General features: G+C 42.2%; 1 protein-coding gene across 1 annotated transcript in view; it reads right to left on the bottom strand.

The window, feature by feature from the left end:
* The window catches only part of CYP2C19 (cytochrome P450 family 2 subfamily C member 19), an 89,963-nt gene extending 72,983 nt beyond the window's left edge, over window positions 1-16,980 (bottom strand). Inside the window, exons 1-3 of the mRNA XM_003825386.8 lie at window positions 16,537-16,980; window positions 4,499-4,661; window positions 4,180-4,329 (exon numbers count right to left, since the gene is read on the bottom strand). Of these exons, the coding sequence (XP_003825434.3) occupies window positions 4,180-4,329; window positions 4,499-4,661; window positions 16,537-16,704 (481 nt within the window). The 5' untranslated portion in view covers window positions 16,705-16,980. The remainder of the gene's footprint in view (window positions 1-4,179; window positions 4,330-4,498; window positions 4,662-16,536) is intronic.
* Between the last annotated feature and the right edge of the window lie 470 nt (window positions 16,981-17,450).

Here is a 17,450-nt window from a genome sequence, read left to right as displayed (position 1 = left end):
CATCTCTGCTAAGGATGCAAAAATTAGTCGAGTGTGGTGGTGGGTGCCTGTAATCCCAGCTACTTGGGAGGCTGAGGCAGGAGAATCACTTGAATCCAGGAGGCAGAGGTTGCAGTGAGCTGATATCACACCAGTGCACTTCAGCCTGGCAAAAGAGTGAGACTCTCAAAAAAAAAAAAGAAAAGAAAAGAAAAAAGAAAAAAAGTAAATTAATAAATGGAGTTTTCTGTTTCTTCTTTAGTTTTTTAAAAATGAATTTTCTTCTCTAGGAATTAAATGCCCATCACCTCTAATCATCCTTCAAATTTAACTTATTTGAAATTTGACATTGATTAGACCAAGTCTATCATTTAATAGCTAAATAAATTAAATTATACAAAAGGTTTTCTTGTTTGGTGGAGGATCTCTGAAATAAAGTTGTTGTAATCAAGTGATTGTTAAACTTTATATTTTTTTAATTTTTAATTTTACTTTAAGTTCTGGGACACATGTGCAGAATTGTTACACAGGTATACATGTGCCATGGTGGTTTGCTGCATCTATGAACCTGTCGTCTAGGTTTTAAGCTCCACATGCATTAGGTATTTGCCCCCCAACCCCTCAACAGGCCCTGGTGTGTGATGTTACCCTTCCTGTGTCCATGTGTTCTCATTGTTCAACTCCCACTTATAAGTGAGAACATGCAGTGTTTGGTTTTCTGTTCCTCTGTTAGTTTGCTGAGGATGGTGGTTTCCAGCTTCATCCATGTCCCTGCAAAGGACATGAACTCATTCTTTTTAATGGCTGCATAGTAGTCCACAGTGTATATGTGCCACATTTTCTTTATCCAGTGTGTCATTGATGGGCATTTGGGTTGGTTCCAAGTCTTTGCTATTGTAAATAGTGCTGCAATAAACATACGTTTGTATGTATCTTTATAGTAGAATGGTTTATAGCCCTTTGAGTATATACCCAGTAATGGGATTGCTAGATCAAATGGAATTTCTGGTTCTAGCATTGAGGAATCGCCACACTGTCTTCCACAGTGGTTGAAATAATTTACACTTCCACCAACAGTGTAAAAGCTTTCCTATTTCTCCACATTCTCACCAGCGTCTCTTGTTTCCTAACTTATTAATGATCACCATTCTAACTGGCATGAGATATTACCTCATTATGGTTTTGATTTGCATTCTCTAATGACCAGTGATGAGCTTTTTTTCATATGTTTGTTGGCCACATAAATGTCTTCTTTTGAGAAGTGTCTGTTGATATCCTTCACCTACTTTTTGATGGGGTTGTTTGTAGGAGATCCATCAGAGTGGTGGGAGAAAGTATAGGGAAAGGAGCAGGCCTTCTGAAAGGTCGGAAGGCTCTGCATAGCTTCAGGTGAGAATAGCTGAACGCAGCTGTTCTCTGACCCTGAGGGAGAGGACGAGGAATATGCACAAGGGAGGGAAGGGGAAGTCATCTTGAACAGGCTTGTTTACTTATGTTGACCAGGAACTGACCTTTGATCATCCATTCTTGATGTTCCCTGAAAGGGGAACAATAAATATTAATTACCTACAGATTGCATGGGCTCCAGGTTTTCAGCATTGTGCCTGCAACTCAATAAAAACATGCAGCTCCAGCTTCTCGAGGCTACACTCTGGCCACTTGAGCCAGACAGTCCCCTAGCTGCTCTTACACCTCATACCTGTATATGAGTACTCATTTCATCCATTGGTCAGGGTCTGCAGGACAGACCCAGCAGTTTTTTGTTGTTGTTGTTGTTGTTTTCTTTTTTTCTTGTAAATTTGTTTAAGTTCCTTGTGGATTCTGGATATTAGACCTTAGTCAAATGGATAGATTGCAAAAATTTTCTTCCATTCTGTAGGTTGCCTGTTCACTCTTATGATAGTTTCCTTTGCTATGTAGAAGCTCTTTAGTTTACCATTTGTCAATTTTGGCTTTTGTTGCCATTGCTTTTGGTGTTTTAGTCATGAAGTCTTTGCCCATGCTTATGTCCTGCATGGTATTACCTGGGTTTTTCTCTAGGGTTTTTATGGTTTTAGGTTTTATGTTTAAGTCTTCAATCCATCTTGAGTTAATTTTTTTATAAGACGAAAGGAAGGGATCCAGTTTCTGTTTTCTGCATATGTCTAGACAGTTTGTCCAACACCATTTATTAAATAGGGAATCTTTTTCCCATTGCTTGTTTTTGTCAGGTTTGTTGAAGATCAGATGGTTGTAGATGTGTGGCATTATTTCTGAGGTCTCTGTTCTGTTCCATTGTTCTATATATCTGTTTTGGTATCAGTACCATGCTGTTTTGGCTACTGTAGCCTTGTAGTATAGTTTGAAGTCAGGTAGCATGATGCCTCCAGCTTTGTTCTTTTTGCTTAGGATTGTCTTGGCTTTACAAGCTCTTTTTTGGTTCCATATGAAATTTAAAGTAGTTTTTTTCTAGTTCTGTGAAGAAACTCAATGGCAGCTTGATGGGAATAGCATTGAACCTATAAATTACTTTTGGCAATATGGCCATTTTCACAATATTGATTCTTACTATTCATGAGCATGGAAAGTTTTTCCATTTGTTTTTGTAATCTCTTAATTCCCTGAGCAGTGGTTTGTAGCTCTCCTTGAAGAGGTCTTTCACATCCCTTTTAAGTTGTATTTCTAGCCATTTTATTCTCTTTGTAGCAATTGTGAATGGGAGTTCACTCATTATTTGACTGTCTGCTTGTCTATTATTGGTGTATAGGAATGCTTGTGATTTTTGCACATTGAATTTGTATCCTGAGACGTTGCTGAATTTGCTTATTAGCATGAACAGTTTTGGGGATGAGACAATGGGGTTTTCTAAATATACAATCATGTCATCTGTAAAGAGAGACAATTTGACTTCCTCTCATCCTATTTCAATACCATTTATTTCTTTCTCTTGCCTGATTGCCCTGGTGAGAACTTCCAAAGCTATGTTGAATAGGAGTGTTGAGAGAGGGCATCTTTGTCTTGCTCTGGTTTTCAAAGGGAATACTTCCAGATTTTGCCCATTAAATATGATATTGGCTATGGGTTTTTCATAAATAGCTCTTATTATTTTGAAATATTAAACTTTATATTTAAAGAGCTTCCAAATTCACACCTATAGGCCCTAAATAGTGACTTTAGTCAAAAGTACTCTGAATGAATAGCAAGGCATTGAACAGCTGGAAGTCTGTTGACTGTGTGTGTATCATTCACAGATAAATCTGATTTTCAGTCTTTCACTTCATTTGGAAAACAGAATTTAAAAATGAGGTAATTTGGTATCCAAGCTGATAAACTGATTCATTGTAAAACTTCATAGGTGAGTAGAGTTGGCAGTGGAAAATAATAATTACCATAAATTTCTAAGCCAAAATTTCATAAATACGATTGGAAAGAGATAAGCAAAATGAAACAGAGCCAAATTATACTTAAGGAATAAAAATTACAGTTATTACTAATAATTAAAATCTAGTTAAATAAATTATTTTATAAATAGACATTTGTGTATTTCACAGAATTATGTTATAGCATATGTTTACTCAAAATCAATAGAGTAACAAGAAATAATTAACACTATTTTTTAAATAATGCTGTATTTACAGAGAAATAAAAGCTGATGAGAACTACACTAAGATATGCCTAAGCAATAAAAACTGTAGAATGTCATTACTGGCCAGAATGGCAAGCATGGGCCTAAAAGAAACCCTAGACAAGTCAGTGAGGCTGACCATACAAACATAGTCCAATTAAATAAAAGCACATGCCATTTGGTTCATGCTCCCTAGGGGTGTGATAGGGCCATTTCCACCATGTCCACTTGTCAAGTATTCTCTGGTCACATGTTCTGGAATAGGTAATGGGGAAAACACTGCTCTTTAACTCTTTCAAAAAATGAACTCAAAATCTATATTCATCATTTCTTATTTGAAAACAAAGAAGCAAAGTTCAGGAGAACATAGGATTAAATGAACTTTTATACCCACACTGTATGCGCAATCATGCCTGTACACACACAGCACAAACATGTGCAAATTCCCTTGGCTCTCAGCTTCAAACCCTGCTTCACATGAGCTAACAACCAGGACTCCAAATAAAAGATCTGGCCACCCCTGAAATGTTTCCAAGAATGTCAGTAGAGAGGAGAGCAGTCCAGAAAGGTCAGTGATAGAGAGTATGTTCACCCACCCTTGGTTTTTCTCAACTCCTCCACAAGGCAGCGGGCTTCCTCTTGAACACAGTCCTCAATGCTCCTCTTCCCCATCCCAAAATTCCGCAGAGTCATGAGGGAGAAACGCCGGATCTCCTTCCATCTCTTTCCATTGCTGAAAACGATTCCTAACAGGAAGAGAAACGAAACTAGGAGGGAGATCCCAGGCAAGAAAGAGGAAGCTGACACTGGGCAGCCATGTGGATGGGCCAAGCTCTGCCCAAGAAGCTCTGCTAGTCTGTTTTCCATCCTCCCCATCCCCAAGACAGATGCTGAAACAGGCACATGCACACCTACCAAATCCTCTGTTAGCTCTTTCAGCCAGTGGGAAATGGCCTCTTCCAGAAAACTCCTCTCCAAGATCAATCAGGGCTTCCTTCACCACTTCATATCCATGCAGCACCACCATGCGTTCCAGGCCGAAATACAGAGTGAACACAGGGCCATAGACTTTTGAGAGCTAGAAAAGGAGATACAGTTAACAGCAAATGAAGTCACTGTTTTGTCCATTTACTAAGCCTGACTTAGATTCATATTTTCATTGTATTTGTATGCTTTTATTCAGTCACACAGGCTCAAATATTTCTGAATTGTATATATAAACATGATGATGATTATTATACTTGCCACTCAGATGGCCTATGATGTGCAAGGAAATGGTCAGACAATTGCTACACAGATTACAATTAATCCTCACACCAACATATTCAGCAGGTCTATTTGCTCTATTTTAGACAAACAAACTGAGCTAAGAGAATGACAAATTCATTTTCAGTGTCCCACAGCTAATATACAGAAGACCCAAATTTGAAACTTCGCTTATTCAAACACTCATGCTTGAGAAATTTATCAGCACTCTTGTGTCTACCTTAAGACAAATACCCAGCTTCAAGAACTAACAATTTCCTGGTCCAACAGTCTTTTATGATTAGCATGCATCATAGCATTTATAGTAAAAGCACCTCTCTATGGAATCCACTTAGAACTCCCCAAAGCCCATGTAGAGGTCCCAATTGCTGGGTCAATAGTCTCCACAGCAGTACTCCTAAAATTAGGTGGCTATGGGATTATAAGAATGACCTTAATCCTTAACCCCTTAACAGAGTTTATAGCTTATTCCTCCCTCATACTATCCCTATGAGGAATAATCATAACAAGCTCAATTTTTCTGTGCCAAACTGATCTAAAATCACTCATTACTTATTCCTCCATAAGCCACATGTCACTTATTATCATGGCTATTCTCATTAAAACCCCCTGAAGTTTTACAGGTGCAACTGCCCTAATAATTACCCATGGACTAACCTCATCCCTATTATTCTGCCTTGCAAATTCAAACTACAAACAAGTACACAACCAAACTGAGAGGTGAAGCCATCTGGGCTTCTGGGTCGGGTGGGGACTTGGAGAACTTTTCTCTCTAGCTAAAGGTTTGTAAACACACCAATTAGTGCTCTGTATCTAGCTAAAGGTTTGTAAATGCACCAATCAGCACTCTGTAAAAATGCACCAATCAATGCTCTGTGTCTAGCTAAAAGTTTGTAAACACACCAATCAGCACTCTGTAAAATGGAACAATCAGCACTCTGTAAAATGGACCAATCAGCAGGACATGGGTGGGGCAAATAAGGGAATAAAAGCTGGCCACCCAAGCCAGCAGTGGCAACCTGCTCAGGTCCCCTTCCATGTTGTGGAAGTTTTGTTCTTTCACTCTTCACAATAAATCTTGCTGCTGCTCACTCTTTGGGTCTTCACTACCTTTATGAGCTGTAACACTCACTGCAAAGGTCTGTAGCTTTTCTCCCAAAGCCAGCAAGACCACAAACCCACCAGGAGAAATGAACAACTCCAGATATGCCACTTTAAGAGCTGTAACACTCACTGCAAAGGTCTGCAGCTTCACTCCTGAAGCCAGCAAGACCACAAACCCACCAGGAGGAATGAACAACTCGATGCGCCACCTTTAAGAGCAGTAACACTCACTGAGAAGGTCTGTGGCTTCTCTCCTGAAGTCAGCAAGACCATGAACCCACCAGGAGGAATGAACAACTCTGGATGTGCCATCTTTAAGAGCTGTAACATTCACTGTGAAGGTCTGCAGCTTCACCCCTGAAGTCAGAAAGACCATGAACCCACCAGAAGGAAGAAACTCTGGCCACATCTGAACATCTGAAGGAACAAACTCCAGATACACCATCTTTAAGAACTGTAACACTCACCATGAGGGTCCGCAGCTTCATTATTGAAGTCAGTGAGACCAAGAACTCACCGGAAGGAACCAATTCTGGACACATTTTGGTGACAATGAAGGGACTTTTGCCTATTGCCAAGCAGTAAGTACCATTGGATCCCTTTCACTTGCTGTTCTGTCCTATTTTTCCTTAGAATTCAGGGGCTAAATACTGGGCACCTGTCAGCCAGTTAAAAGTGACCAATGTGGCCACCAGACTAAAGACAGGGGTGTCAGGCTTTCTGGGAAAGGGCTCTCTAACAATCCCCGACTCTTTGGAGTTGGGAGCGTTGGTTTGCCTGGAACCAGCTTCCATTTTTCCTGTATTTCTGGGCTGCGCCAAGGGTTGACAGAGAGGAAAACCATTCAGCTCCGGGGTCCCGACAACAAGTTGGTTGACCCTGTGGCCATGAGCAGAACTCTCAAAGTCATGTCACCCAAGCGAGACTTGCCTATCTATCCTAGCTATCCTGACCCTTGCCTCCTGGGTCCTAATGCCTGCCAGACAAACTTCCTCTTGCCTCTCTTCTCCGAGGCTAGTCCCGCTTCTAAAAACCACTGCCTGTCTCTGGTGCTTTTCTAGTTTCTCCTATATGAATGATTTCTAGTATAAACTCCAGGACTCTGCTACCTTCTTTAGGCACCCGGGCTCACCAATCAGAAAGACATTATTTTTGCCCAAAGCCCCGTTTTAGGGGGTACTATCTGGAATTTTAGAATCCCTCCTCAGACAAGCAGGCCTAACAAAAACTATTCCTGAAGCTAGAATATGGGGATCCTCAGAAATTCTATCCTTCCTGTTCTTATAAATGAGGACAAAAGGCATCACACTTCCAACTCTGGAGATCCCTTCCCTCCCTCAGGGTATGGCCCTCCATTTCATTTTTGGGGCATAACATCTTCATAGGACACAGGTAAAGTCCCAATACTAACAGGAGAACACTTAGGACTCTAACAGGTTTTTGAGAATGCATTGGTAAAGGCAACTAAATCTGATTTTTCTCAGTCCTCTTTGTGGTCTAGGAGGACAGGCAGGCGTACACGTTTTCAAGAATACGTTGGTAAGGGCCACTAAATCCGACCTTCCTCAGTCCTCCTTCTGGTCTAGGAGGAAAACTAGTGTTTCTGCTGCTGTGTCGGTGAGTGCAACTATTCTGATCAGCAAGGTCCAGGGACTGTTTTGGGTTCTTGGGCAAGAGGTGTTTCTGCTGCTGCATCAGTGAGTGCAACTATTCTGATCAGCAGGGTCCAGGGACTGTTGCAGGTTCCTGGGCAGGGTAGAAACAAACAAACCAAAACCATGGAGAGTTTTGTCTTTCCGATGAGAGACAATCAGGCATCAACAGGCTCACCCTTGAAATGCATCCTAAGCCATTGGGACCAATTTGACTCACAAACCCTGAAAAAGAGGTGGCTCATTTTTTTCTGCACTATGGCCTGGCCCCACTATTCTCTCTCTGATGGGGAAAAATGGCCACCTGAGGGAAGTATAAATTACAATGCTATCCTGCAACTTGACCATTTCTGTAAGAGGAAAGCCAAATGGAGTGAAATACCTTATGTCCAAGCTTTCTTTTCATTGAAGAAGAATACACAACTATGCAAAGCTTTCAATTTACATCCCACAGGAGGACTTTTCAGCTTACCCCCGTATCCTAGCCTACCTATAGTTCCACTTCCTATTAATGATAAGCCTCCTCTAATCTCCCCTTCCCAGAAGGAAATAAGCAAAGAAATCTCCAAAGGACCACAAAAAACCCCGGGCTATCAGTTATGCCCCCTTCAAGCTGTAGGGGGAGGTGAATTTGGCCCAACCTGGGTACATGGCTGCTTCTCCCTCTCTGATTTACAGCAGATCAAGGCAGACCTGGGGAAGTTTCCAGATGATCCTGATAGGTACATAGATGTCCTACAGGGTCTAGGGCAAACCTTCGATCTCACTTGGAGAGATGTCATGCTATTGTTAGATCAAACCCTGGCCTTTCATGAAAAGAATGTGGCTTTAGCTGCAGCCTGAGGGTTTGGAGAGACCTAGTATCTTAGTCAAGTAAATGATAGAATGACAGCTGAAGAAAGGGACAAATTCCCTACTGGTCAGCAAGCCATCCCCAGTATGGATCCCCACTGGGACCTCGACTCAGATCATGGGGACTGTAGTCATAAACATCTGTTGACCAGTGTTCTAGAAGGAGTAAGGAGAATTAGGAAAAAGCCCATGAATTATTCAATGATGTCCACCATAACTCAGGGAAAGGAAGAAAATCCTTCTGCTTTCCTCGAGTGGCTACAGGAGGCCTTAAGAAAATATACTCCCCTGTCACCCAACTGACTAGAAGGTCAATTGATCCTAAAAGATAAGTTTTTACCCAATCAGCTGCAGATATCAGGAGAAAGCTCCAAAAGTGAGCCCTGGGCCCTGAACAAAATCTGGAGGCATTATTAAACGTGGCAACCTCAGTGTTCTATAATAGGTACCAAGAGGAACAGGCCCAAAAGGAAAACTGAGATCAGAGAAAGGTCGCAGCCTTAGTCATGGCCCTCAGACAAACAAAGCTTGGTGGTTCAGAGAGGACAGAAAATAGCAGGCCAATCACCCAGTAGGGCTTGTTATCAGTGTGGTTTACAAGGACATTTTTAAAAAAGATTGTCCAATGAGAAACAAGCCACCCCCTCACCCATGTCTGCTATGCCAAGGCAATCACTGGAAGGCACACTTCCCCACAGTGCAATGGTTCTCTGGGCCAGAATCCCCCAACCAGATGATCCAACAACAGGACTCAGGGTGCCCAGGGTAAGTGCCAGCTCATGTCATCACCCTCACTGAGCCCCGGGTATGTTTAACCATTGAGGGCCAGGAAATTGACTTCCTCCTGGACACTGGTGTGGCCTTCTCAATGTTAATCTCCTGTCCTGGATGACAGTCCTCAAGGTCCGTTACCATCTGAGAAATCCTGGGACAGCCTGTAACCAGGTATTTCTCCCACCTCCTCATTGTAATTGGGAGACTTTGCTCTTTTCACATGCCTTTCTTGTTATGTCTGAAAGTCCCACACCCTTATTAGGGAGGGATATATTAGTGAAAGCTGGAGCTATTATCTACATGAATATGAGAAACAAGTTACCCATTTGTTGTCCCCTACTTGAGGAGGGAATTAACCCTGAAGTCTGGGCACTGGAAGGACAATTTGGAAGGGCAAAAAATGCCCACCCAGTCCAAATCAGGCTAAAAGACCCCACCACTTTTCCTTATCAAAGGCAATATCCCTTAAGGCCTGAAGCTCATGAAGGATTACAGGATATTGTTAAACGTTTAAAAACTCAAGCCTCAGTAAGGAAATGCAGCAGTCCCTGCGACACCCCAATTCTAGGAGTACAAAAACCAAACAGTCTGTGGAGACTAGTGCAAGATCTTATACTCATCAATGAGGCAGTAATTCCTCTATATCCAGTTGTACCCAACCCCTAAACCCTGCTCTGTCAAATACCAGAGGAAGCAGAATAGTTCACTGTTCTGGACCTCAAGGATGCCTTCTTCTGTATTCCCCTGCACTCTGACTCCCAGTTTCTCTTTGCCTTTGAGGATCCCTCAGACCACACGTCCCAACTTATGTGGACGGTCTTGCCCCAAGGGTTTAGGGATAGCCCTCATCTGTTTGGTCAGGTACTGGCCCAAGATCTAGGCCACTTCTCAAGTCCAGGCACTCTGTTCCTTCAGTACGTGGATGATTTACTTTTAGCTATCAGTTCAGAAGCCTCATGCCAGCAGGCTACTCTAGATCTCTTGAACTTTGTAGCTAATTAAGGGTACAAGGCGTCTAGGTCAAAGGCCCAGCTTTGCCTACAGCAGGTCGAACATCTAGGCCTAATCTTAGCCAGAGGGACCAGGGCCCTCAGCAAGGAATGAATACAGCCTATACTGGCTTATCCTTACCCTAAGACATTAAAACAGTTGTGGGCATTCCTTGGAATCACCGACTTTTGCCAACTATGGATCCCCGGATACAGTGAGATAGCCAGGCCCCTCTGTACTCTAATCAAGGAAACCCAGAGGGCAAATACTCATCTAGTAGAATGGGAACCAGGGGCAGAAACAGCCTTCAAAACCTTAAAGCAGGCCCTAGTACAAGCTCCAGCTTTAAGCCTTCCCACAGGACAAAACTCTTTATACGTCTCAGAGAGAGCAGGGATACCTCTTGGAGTCCTTACTCAGACTCGTGAAACAACCCCACAACCAGTGGTATACCTAAGTAAGGAAATTGATGTTGTAGCAAAAGGCTGGCCTCACTGTTTATGGGTAGTTGTGGTGGTGGTTGTCTTAGTGTCAGAGGCTATCAAAATAATACAAGGAAAGGATCTCACTGTCTGGACTACTCATGATATAAATGGCATACTAGGTGCCAAAGGAAGTTTATGGTTATCAGACAACTGCCTACTTAGATATCAGATGCTACTCCTTGAGGGACTGGTGCTTCAAATACATACAGGCGTAGCCCCCAACCCTGCCACTTTTCTCCCAGAGGATGGGGAACCAAGGTATCATGACTGCCAACAAATTATAGTCCAGATTTATGCCACCTGAGATGATCTCTTAGAAGTCCCCTTAGCTAATCCTGACCTTAACCTATATACCGAAGGAAGTTCATTTGTGGAGAATGGGATACGAAGGGCAGGTTATGGCAAAGTTAGTGATGTAACTGTACTTGAAAGTAAGCCTCTTCCCACAGGGACCAGTGCCCAGTTAGCAGAACTGGTGGCACTTACCCGAGCCTTAGAACTGGGAAAGGGAAAAAGAATAAATGTGTATACAAATAGCAAGTAGCTTATCTAATCCTACATACCCATGCTGCAATATGGAAAGAAAGGAAGTTCCTAACCTCTGGAGAAACCCCCATTAAATACCACAAGGAAATTATGGAGTTATTGCACTCAGTGCAAAAACCCAAGGTGGTGGCAGTCTTACACTTCCAAAGCCATCAGAAAGGTGAAGGAGAAAAGGCAGAAGGAAACCATCAGGCAGGTGCTGAGGCCAAAATTGCTGCCAGGTGGAACCTCCCATTAGAAATACCTATGGAAGGACACTTGGTATGGAACAAACCCCTCCAAGAGATTAAGCCCCAGTATTCCCTGACTGAAACAGAATGGGAACTTTCACAGGGGCATAGTTTTCTCTCCCCTCAGCGTGGTTAATGACAGAAGAAGGACAGGTACTTATACCTGAAGCCAGCCAGTGGAAAATACTTAAAACCCTCCTCCAAACTTTTCATATGGGTATTGAAAACACTCATCAAATGGCCAAATCCCTATTTACAGGGCCAAATCTCCTCTGGACAATCCGACAGGTAGTCAAAGCCTGTGAGGTGTGCCAAAAGAATAATCCCTTGGTCCATCATAGGGTCCCTTTGGGGGAACAAAGAATAGGTCACTATCCTGGAGAGGAGTGGCAGTTAGATTTCACCCATATGCCTAAGTCAAAGGGATTTCAATACTTGTTGGTCTGTGTTGATACCTTTACAAATTGGATAGACGCTTTCCCCTGCAAGACAGAGAAGGCTGAGAAAGTGATTAAAGTCCTAATTCATGAAATAATTCCTAGATTTGGGCTTCCCCAAAGCTTACAGAGTGACAATGGTCTGGCTTTAAAGCCATAATAACTTAGGGAATTTCCAGGGCGCTAGGGATACAATATCACCTTCACAGCACCTGAAGGCCACAATCCTCAGGGAAGGTCAAGAAGGCAAATAAAACAGTCAAGAGGCACTTAAGGAAACTAACACAAGAATCTCATTTCCCATGGCCTACTCTTTACTCTTTTGTCCATGACCTTGTTGAGAATCCGAAATTCTCACAAAATGGGGCTCAGTCCAAATGAAATGCGGTATGGATGGCCTTTTTTCACAAATGACCTCCTACTTGATCAGGAAATGGCCAACTTGGTCAAAGATATAACTTCTTTGGCAAAATATCAATGAAACCTTAAAAACCTACCTGAAGGATATCACAGAGAAAAGGGAACAGAGTTGTTTCAACCAGGAGATCTAGTGTTGATCAAATCTCTCCCCTCTACCTCCCTATCTATGGCCTCTTTGTGGGAAGGACCATACTCGGTAATCCTCTCTAACCCCACTGCAGTTAAGGTTCAGGAGTGGAATCTTGGATTCGCCACACCTGAGTTAAATTTTGGACATCCCCTGAGGAACCTGCAGGACCATCAGCTCAGGAGTCCCAAGATCAGCCAGACCAGCCTCAATACACCTGCAAACTGTTAGAGGACTTGCATCTCTTATTTCAGAAGGAAACATCCCAGACTAAAAAGGCTCCTACCACCGATCCTGAAGAAAAACCCCTTCCTCCTTAAAAAAGATAAGTGAAAACCTACATAATCTTTATCTTTAACACCTCTTCTTGCCCCTTTAATGGAACCCTTTTACTATTTCATCATATTATTAAGCAGCATATTAACCATACTCTTTGCAATAGGACTATATACTGTAGCTCCTGCTGGGATGAAAATCCTAATCACATCAACCTTTTTTCTGTCTTCCTTCCTTCTGACAGCAATTTACTCCTACCTTTTACTCGGCCTGGATAAAATGATCTCATCTTCCAGAGCACCATCTTTACCTTCCTATTTACTCTTTGCCTATCTATCCCTCCTGCTTCCTTGGATACCTCATACAATCACCCCTCCCCTTCCACTAGCTCCTAATTATCTCTACAAGACTCTCAGATTAGCCCACTCTTTGTTAAACCAGTCCAATCCTTCGCTGGCAAATGACAGTTGGCTTTGTATCTCTCTATCAACCTCTGCTTATGTTGCCACCCCCATTCCCACAAAAAACTGGATCTTTACCAAATTAACCTACCACCTTCATTATGACGGAAAAGACCCTTTCCAACTTCTAAATATGCAATCATTAGATGACTTCTCCATCTCTGATAGGACCAAGAATACCCTAACAGGACGTGCAATCCAACTTTTACATTCTTACATTTCCAACCTCACCTATTACACAAGCAATGAAAAGCCCATACACAGCCTTGTAACTACAAATACCATCTTAACTTTCCAAGCCCCTGTATGAATCCAATGCAACCTGTTATCAGGCCTGCCCCTGAGGCACCTACTACCCCATCAGTGTAATTACACCCTACAACTTCAAGCCCCAACTGATCATAGTAACTTCGGAGTCACTCAAACAGCTCTATTCAGATGGATTGTCCACTTCTCAGGGCCCCAAAATATCATCACCTCCTCCCTGCTTAACAAACAGTCCAGGTTTTGTAATGGCAAACATACTCCCTGCATGACCATTCACCCCTGGATCCCCTGCAGCAGCTCCCCCACCACTAGTAAATGTTTTCTCATCCCCTTTCAATCACTCTCTTGAATGGTTCCTAGTAGACACAGAACGGTTTTTTCTCCAATGGGAAAATAGAACACAGGGAGCCACTCAGTTTGCTCCCAACACCCCTTTCCAGCCACTCACCGGAGCTACCTTGGCAAGTACTCTAGGAGTATGGGAAAATGAAAACAACAAACACACACCTTTTTAACATACACAACCAGTTGTGTCTACCCAGCCAAGGTATATTCTTCTTATGTGGAATGTCGACCTATATCTGCCTTCCCACTAACTGGACTGGCACCTGCACCTTAGTCTTTCTAAGTCCCAACATTAACATTGCCCCAGGAAATCAGACTCTATCAGTACCCCTCAAAACTCAACTCCATCAGTGCAAAGCCATACAACTAATATCCCTACTTATAGGGTTAGGAATGGCTACTGCTACAGGAACCAGAATAGCCACTTTATCTACTTCATTATCCTACTACCACACACTCTCAAAGAATTTCTCAGACAGTTTACAAGAAATAACAAAATCTATCCTTACTCTACAATCCCAAATAGACTCTTTGGCAACAGTGACTCTCCAAAACCACTGAGGACTAGACCTCCTCACTGCTGAGAAAGGAGGACTCTGCACCTTCTTAGGGGAAGAGTATAATTTTTACACTAACCAATCAGGAATAGTATGAGATGCCACCCAGCGTTTACAGGAAATGGCTTCTGAAATCAGACAATGCTTTTCAAACTCATACCAACCTCTGGAGTTAGGCAACATGGCTTCTCCCCTTTCTAGGTCCCATGGCAGCCATCTTGCTATTACTCACCTTCAGGCCCCGTATTTTTAACCTCCTTGTCAAATTTGTTTCCTCTAGGATCAAAGCCATCAAGCTACAGATGGTCTTACAAATGGAACCCCAAATGAGCTCAACTAACAACTCCTTCCAAGGACACCTGGACTGACCCACTGGCCCTTTCACTGGCCTAAAGAGTTCCCCTCTGGAGGACACTACAACTGCAGGGCCCCTTCTTCGCCCCTCTCCAGCAGGAAGTAGCTACAGCAGTCATCACCGAATTCCCAACAGCAGTTGGGGTGTCCTGTTTAAAGGGGGGATTGAGAGGTGAAGCTGGCTGGGCTTCTGGGTCAGGTAGGGACTTGGAGAACTTTTCTGTCTAGCTAAAGGATTGTAAACACACCAATCAGTGCTCTGTGTCTAGCTAAAGGTTTGCAGATGCACCAATCAACACTCTGTAAAAATGCACCAATCAGCTCTCTGTGTCTAGCTAAAGGTTTGTAAATGCACCAATCAGCACTCTGTAAAAACAGACCAATCAGCACTCTGCAAAATGGACAAATCAGCACTCTGTAAAATGGACCAATCAGCAGGACATGGGTGGGGCCAAATAAGGGAATAAAAGCTGCCCACCTGAGCCAGCACCACTTGGGTCCCCTTCCATGCTGTGGAAGCTTTGTTCTTTTGCTCTTCACAATAAATCTTGCTGCTGCTCACTCTTTGGGTCCACACTACCTTTATGAGCTATAACACTCACCGCAAAGGTCTGCAACTTCACTCCTGAAGCCAGCGAGACCAGAAACCCACCAGGAGGAATGAACAACTCCAGACATGCCACTTTTAAGAGCTGTAACACTCATTGCGAAGGTCTGCGGCTTCACTCCTGAAGTCAGCAAGACCATGAACCCAGCAGAAGGAAGAAACTCCAGACGCATCTGAACATCTGAAGGAACAAACTCTGGCACAACATCTTTAAGAACTGTAGCACTCACCACGAGGGTCCGTGGCTTCATCCTTGAAGTCAGCGAGACCAAGAACCCACTGGAAGGAACTAGTTCCAGACACAAAAGCATACTAATAACACGGGGCCTTCAAACACTGCTCTCCCTGAAAGTGATGACTCTTAACTAGCCCCACCAATGTTGCCCTGCCCCCTACCGTCAATCTAGTAGGAGTAGTCTTCATAACTACAGCCTCATTCTCTTGATCTAATCATACCATCATGCTTATAAGACTTAATATACTAATCGCAGCCCTTTACTCTCTGTATATGCTAATAATTACACAATGAGGTGTATTCACATATCATATTAACACTGTTAAAACATCTTTTACTCAAGAAAAAACCGTAATGCTTATACATCTTCTAACCCTCTTTCTACTATTACTAAACCCTAAGGTCATTTTGGGGTTTATATATTGTAGCTATAGCTTCATTAAAACATTAGTTTGTGGATCAATAATTGAAGTCTATAACTTCTTATCTACCGCTTATCTGCTTTTGCTGGTCCTAAACCCACAGCTGCTTCCTTTACAACAGGCATAAATTATTTCTTCAGAGAAGTTCAATTTTCACGGCTATTCTGAATAAAACACATGGCTAATATAGTAGAGGACTTATTTAATAAAATATCTAATAACAAACACTTCCCTTACTGTTTACCCTCAGCCAAAAATTCTAGCAAATGGCTATGAAATAAAGAAGGAACACAACATTTCAAACTATTGACAGTTTGTTATTCTGAATTTAACATGCAAAGACCTAAATCTTTCTCTAATAACAAAATATATTATTTCATTCCACTATTTCTGACACTGACAGACTGGAAAAGGCAACAAAAGCCTTTCAAAGTATTTTACTTTACAATGATCTCTTGTAACATTGTACCTCTAGGGATATACTTTATTTAAAAAATACAGGTGAATTTACTTACCTTTTGCAAGCCACTGAAAGAGCATACTTACATTGGTTAAGGATTTGCTGACGTCCTTAATATCTATCTGTAGGATATTTCCAATCACTGGGAGAGGAGTGGGGCCAGGAGGGAGTTTTCCTCTCCCAGAGCTCTGTCTCCAGATTGAAAGGAGAAGCAAACATGAGAGACAGAGCACAAGGACCACAAAAGGATCCATTGAAGCCTTCTCCTCTTAAGACAACCGTGAGCTTGCACTCCAAGCCTTTTATAACACTCCATGCTAATTAAGTGTGTGTGCCTCTTTGATGGATAAAGTGGCCAATCACCTAGGCCCACTATATGCTCCTTCTGAAAGGACTTTGACCCACTGATAGAGATAAAAATAAAATGTCCTTTGGTCTTGCTCTCCTTCGTCCCAGTGCCCACTCTGTACATTCTGGTTTCATTGTACTAGGTTGAAGCCTAGGTATTGGTAATAAAAACAAAAAAAGTTAACCCAAGTGGTTCCAATGCACCGTCATAATTGAGAGCACTGAAGTAAACAATCTGATGCAAAAACAATTACTCAAAATTCTGAATTCTTAGATTAATAACCAGTTGGGAATTTATGATTTAACGGAAATGGCCATATTCTATGCCTTGTATATTTAAAAAGTATGTCAATCCTATATCAAAGATTAGGAGACTTTGTCCTTTATAATGAAATCCTCTATTTAATATAGCCTACTAAAAATACAGCAGCCTAAACATGAAATAGCTAACATAACTCATATATCTTCAATAACCAAACATATATCAAGTAAATTACCTTAGCAGATATAAACACCTTTACCATTTAACCCCCTAAAAAAACACGTGAAGGCAGGAATTGTTATTTTTTATATTTCAAATGGGAAAAGGGAGACCCTGGGAGAACAGGACACCTGTTGGTGCCACACAGCTCATAGCTGGCAGAACTGGGAT

The sequence above is a fragment of the Pan paniscus genome, chromosome 8 (genome assembly GCF_029289425.2).
Source record: "Pan paniscus chromosome 8, NHGRI_mPanPan1-v2.0_pri, whole genome shotgun sequence".
Taxonomy (NCBI): Eukaryota; Metazoa; Chordata; class Mammalia; order Primates; family Hominidae; genus Pan; species Pan paniscus.
Note: the sequence above shows the minus strand (reverse complement) of the source record. Positions and strands in the feature narration are given on the sequence as shown.